Raw genomic sequence first — 5000 nt, forward strand, 5'->3', positions numbered from 1 at the left:
CCACGCCAGTGACCCCCCCACCGATGACTCGTTCGGGGAGGGGGACGGTAGCCCCAGTCGGAGCGGAGAGGAAGATGCTGTGAGTGTCATCACATGCGCACTCACACACACACACACACATGCACACACGCACACACACACACACAAGCCTGATTGTGAGGTCCTCAATAGAAACTATGGCTAGAACAGATCCACCTCTGGTCAGTCCCCTATCACTGGTCTCTCTCAGCATGTAGGAGTCTCTTTGAGAGGACACACCCTGTGCCGGCCGTTCGTGTGAAACTCATAACCAGCAGCAGAGTGACGAGTTGCCATCATGGCAGTGCCTTAGAAAAGCACTCTCGTGATAGAGCGCGCTCGTAATGTATGAGCTGCGTATTCAATAATATAGATGCCATACATCATTATTGATATGGAGTGGGCTGAAAGACGTTTTCACTCAGGCCAGTCTTGAAAGCATTTGATTTGAAGCCATGCGACAACTTCTGTCCACCCATTTATCATTCATAATGAAATATTATCCCTGTATACTGCACAATTCTTCAAGTTTTAATGGTTTAAAATGACTGCAGATATCCTCTACGTCCTAAGAAGCTATACCAAATATAAAATTGCTATATCGATATCTGTAATAAGTCAAGATAGGTATATTATATTAGATTCCAATTCTAATTTGGAGCAACAGCCCAGTGCAACCCTTTCAAAGTTATGATTTGAAAGAGACCACCTGATTTCTAATAATATGTCCAGCAGCACACTGAGATCTGGTGATGAATCGCTGTTGAATCTGAGCCAGCTGGCGAGGTAATCATTCTTTCTTGATTGGGCAGTGTGTTTTTTTTTTCTTTTTTTTCTTTTTTCCTCTCGCGACGCTCGCTCCGTGGCTGACCAACATTTGGACCCAATAATGCGTTAAATGAGCTCATGGAAGTGTCTGAGACATCATTAAGACCTTATTAATCGCACCCAGGTAGCTTTCATACATCAACCCCCATGGAGAGAAAAACTCAGGGTTTCTGAAATCCATAATTCATCACTCGCTCTATATGACTGCATTTTACAGGTGGATAAAATGGGAGAGAAGAAAAACGAAGGGCTGTTTCTTTTCCGGGGGCCATTAATATTTAATTTGGATGGCGTACGTTATGACCCTTACGCGGGCTGACCGGTGGGAAAAAGACCCTCTACCAAGAGACTAACTCTCGCCTCTCACGTTCCAAACGTGGACAGCCCAGTCCAATGCTGAGTTGATTAGATAAACAGACAATATGAAGTGCTTTAAAAGCAAAGCCTGAGAAAGATGGGGTCTGCAGCGATAACACTGGTGAATACCCTGAAATCATGCCCAGGGTCCAGCTGATGAACATTTCATGACAGGAAGTATAATGGATTCCGTGAACTCAAAATCACCCGCACACATTCAACGAATATGCGACTGTGCTTTATTTTAAGTCGCCTCAGGTAGTATGTGCTTCACGCTTCATTAATTAATTGGTACACTGTGAGCCTTTGTGTAAGTCCTTGATGTTTCTAAGATGTGCTTATCATGAAGGTTAGGGTTAGATTCGGGTTGGGGTTCATAACATGCAAATGCATTGACCTTACATGAGAGGGAAATTAATTATCAATTCAGTTATTTCTATCTAAATAAATTCAATATGCATAAGGCGACATAGATGTAAAACAAAGTTACACAAAAACTGTTTCTCACAATATTGAAGTAAAATTAAGTGCACTATGTCAAAGGATGGTGTAGGCAAACTTCATAGATTGCTGTTAGAAAAGGTCTGGTTCTGGATGGCTAAGTGTTAGCACACTAATTGCCCAGTGGAGTCCTGTAGCACAAGAACACAGGGGCTGTGAATGAAGGCTTTGTAGAGCGTTCCACATTCTCCACTTTGCTTGTTCAGAAGGAAATGGCGGCGGTGTGAATCTTCAGAGCTAAGGACAGAGGGGGTTGCTACCACTATTCTTTTCAATCTGTTTCCCTCACTCTGTCTCTCTCTCTCTCTCTCTCTCTCTCTCTCTCTCTCTCTCTCTCTCTCTCTCTCTCTCTCTCTCTCTCTCTCTCTCTCTCTCTCTCTCTCTCTCTCTCTCTCTCTGTCTCTTTCTCTCTGTGTGTCTCTCTCTCTTTCTGTCTTTCTCTCTGTCTGTTTCTATTTCTCTATATGCAGTGGAAAGTGGACTCCCCCCTCTCTCCTGTGGCTCTCACTGAAATGTCACCATGCACTTTTCCGCTGTGCACTTATAGAATTGATATCTCCGGGTAGGGGGGGGGGGGGAGAAAGAAAAAGGAACGAGGAACAAAAGCGGGTTTTATGCAACGCGCTGGATGTAACGGCCGTCGTCCGAGGCTGCCCCGGTGGGCGAGCGAGAGCGGGTAAACAAGCGGCCTGCGGGGCGCCGATGATTTCCCACCGCACAGGAGCTTTTTGCACGCCGGCCGGCCGCCCACGCACACACTCTCGTCAGAGGTGTTAAGAGCAACGGGTGGGTGGAGGGGTGCGGGGAGGTACGGAGGGTGGGGGAGGGAGAATGGGAACAGGCGTCGCCAGAGTGCTCACGGTAGACATGAGAGGAAAAAGGAACAGGCGGAGATGAGACAGACGCGTGGGTGGGCTGTTGGGTCTGCTGATGGGAGATGGATGACGGTGATGGTGATGGTGGTGTGGGGGGGTGGATTTACTTGATGGAGAAAACTAAATGAATACGTAAAGAATGGACGGAGGGCAGGATGAAGAAATGGATGGATGGATGGATGAATGATAGATGGATGAATGGATGAATGGATGGATGGATAGATGGATGGATGGGTAGATAGATGGATGGATGAATGGATGGATCGATGGATAGATAGATGGATGGATGGATAGATGGATGGATGGATGGATGGATAAATTCTGCTTTTGCTCTCCTCCTATGTACTCTTCCTGCTGCCTCTGCTAAGCTTCTAAATAAAATCACCTGTTCTTCTCTTCCCCCTTTTACCTTTTATTCCTCCCCCTCTCCTTTTGTCTTTCTTTTTCTCTTCCCCTCTCCCGATCATCATTTCTCTTTCTTTCTTCTCCTATCTCTCCACCTTTTTTCCTCCACACACTCTCTCTCTCTCTCTCTTCTCTTCTTTTCCTCTCTCGTTTCCTCCGCAGGCTGGAGACGCCCAGTCTCCCTCCACGAGTGAGCCCAGTGTTGAGCCGTCTGAGCAGGACAGTCCACAGGTCGGTAGCTAGATACTAGCAGCAGGTCAGGGTAGGTATCTGTCCTCTTCTTCTGCTCTTCTCTCTTCGTGCACCCCCCCGCCTGGCTTGGTGTTGGCCTGCTCCACCTAGACGTTGACCGCGCTGACCACAGCGCTGCGCAGCGCAGCACAGCACGCGTCCACCACCTCGCCATCACATTGACCCACACATCGTGGCCATGTGTTGTGGTGCATCTCTCTCTACTCTTTCTTTTCTCTCTATTCTTTCTATCTATCTACAGTATCTATCTATCTATCTATCTACACAGTCTATCTATCTATCTATCTACCTATCTATCTACAGTCTATCTATCTATCTACTGTATCTATCTACACAGTCTATCTATCTATCTATCTATCTATCTATCTATCTACACAGTCTATCTATCTATCTGTCTACAGTCTATCTACACAGTCTATCTATCTCTATTTATCTACACAGTCTATCTACAGTATCTATCTATCTATCTATCTATCTATCTATCTATCTATCCCCTATCTTTCTATGCCTGTCCCCTTTCTCTACCCCTTTTTCTGTCTTTCTATCTCTCTCTTCCTCTTTCTCTTCCTCTTTCTCTTTCTCTTTCTATCTATTTCCCCTCTCCCATGCCGCCGCCCTTGCCTGCTGCTACGCTTGTGTGATGATGGGTATGTGCAATGTGTGTGTGTGTGTGTGTTGTTTTTGTTTTTGGCTATGCGCTTTTCTCTCCTCAAGCTCCTGAAGTACGTGAGTACAACCTGCCTGGGAACCGCTGCGATGTTTCTGAGAAACATTGTGACATTGGCATGAGTTACATCCATGACCTCCATGAACACGCAACATTCGTCAAAGTTCCTTCACCGTGTTGTTTTCAAGGAGCTGATACAGTGTACTGTATGAAATGTTGTTCTCGATGTCACTGCGCTTGTCAACCTCGTGTACTTCTCATTGTAACAAAACAGCACAGTGTGTCAGAATGGATTCGCCCCCAAATGACTGCAGTCACTCTCGAGGTGATTATTAGGTAAAACTGTTCGTGCGTGAAGCATTCTCGGATCTGAGCGTCATCTCGGAGACGAGTTTTTTTTTCCGCTAGCGCCGACGACGACGCACCGGCAAAAATGAAATTCAGGTCTGGAAATGAAGCATGCATAAATCAGTGTCTCTGTGTCACGCATACGTATTAGAGCAGCGAGTCTGAAGAGCCGGAGCAGGAAAAACAGGAGCGTAGGTTTGTGGAAATGACTCGTTTTTTGTATTGTTATTGCAAATAAGGGGTAAATACAAATACACATGTTTTATAAGTGATGCCCAATCAAACAGCTGCACATTTCATCAACACATGACATAATAAATACAAAATTAACACATACACAAAAAGAAAATGAAATAAAGGTAAATTAAAATCTTGTAAATTAGGCATACAAGGGTCACACAGTAACACCGTCTTACAGTAATGGTGGAAATGATGGAGAGGAGTGAGGGGTGCAGGAAGTGAGGTCAGCCCCCCCACGAGTCTCCCCCACAGGAGTTTAACGCCAGGAGAAGTGGCTGGCAGTGTCGGAGACTTTATGAACTTCCATGCAGCTTTTTATGGAGGTGTCAACAGAAAAGCCTTTGTTCTCTCTTTCTCTCTCTCTCATTCACTCTCTCTCTGTCTCTTTCTCTCTCTTGCTCTCTCTCTCACACTCTCTCGTTCTTTCTCTCTCTCATTCTCCCTCTCTCTCTCTCTCTCTCTCGTTCTCTCTCTCTGGCCTGTCAGCCCACACCAACACCATGACTGAT

At 45.7% G+C, this 5000-nt stretch overlaps 1 protein-coding gene across 1 annotated transcript in view; it reads left to right on the top strand.

The window, feature by feature from the left end:
• Positions 1 to 5000, top strand: part of dab1a (DAB adaptor protein 1a) — a 133007-nt gene that overhangs the window by 124432 nt on the left and 3575 nt on the right. Inside the window, exons 13-14 of the mRNA XM_062555965.1 lie at positions 1 to 79; positions 3147 to 3246. The exon at positions 1 to 79 is cut by the window's left edge and continues 49 nt beyond it. Of these exons, the coding sequence (XP_062411949.1) occupies positions 1 to 79; positions 3147 to 3227 (160 nt within the window). The 3' untranslated portion in view covers positions 3228 to 3246. The remainder of the gene's footprint in view (positions 80 to 3146; positions 3247 to 5000) is intronic.

The sequence above is a fragment of the Sardina pilchardus genome, chromosome 15 (assembly GCF_963854185.1).
Source record: "Sardina pilchardus chromosome 15, fSarPil1.1, whole genome shotgun sequence".
NCBI lineage: Eukaryota > Metazoa > Chordata > Actinopteri > Clupeiformes > Clupeidae > Sardina > Sardina pilchardus.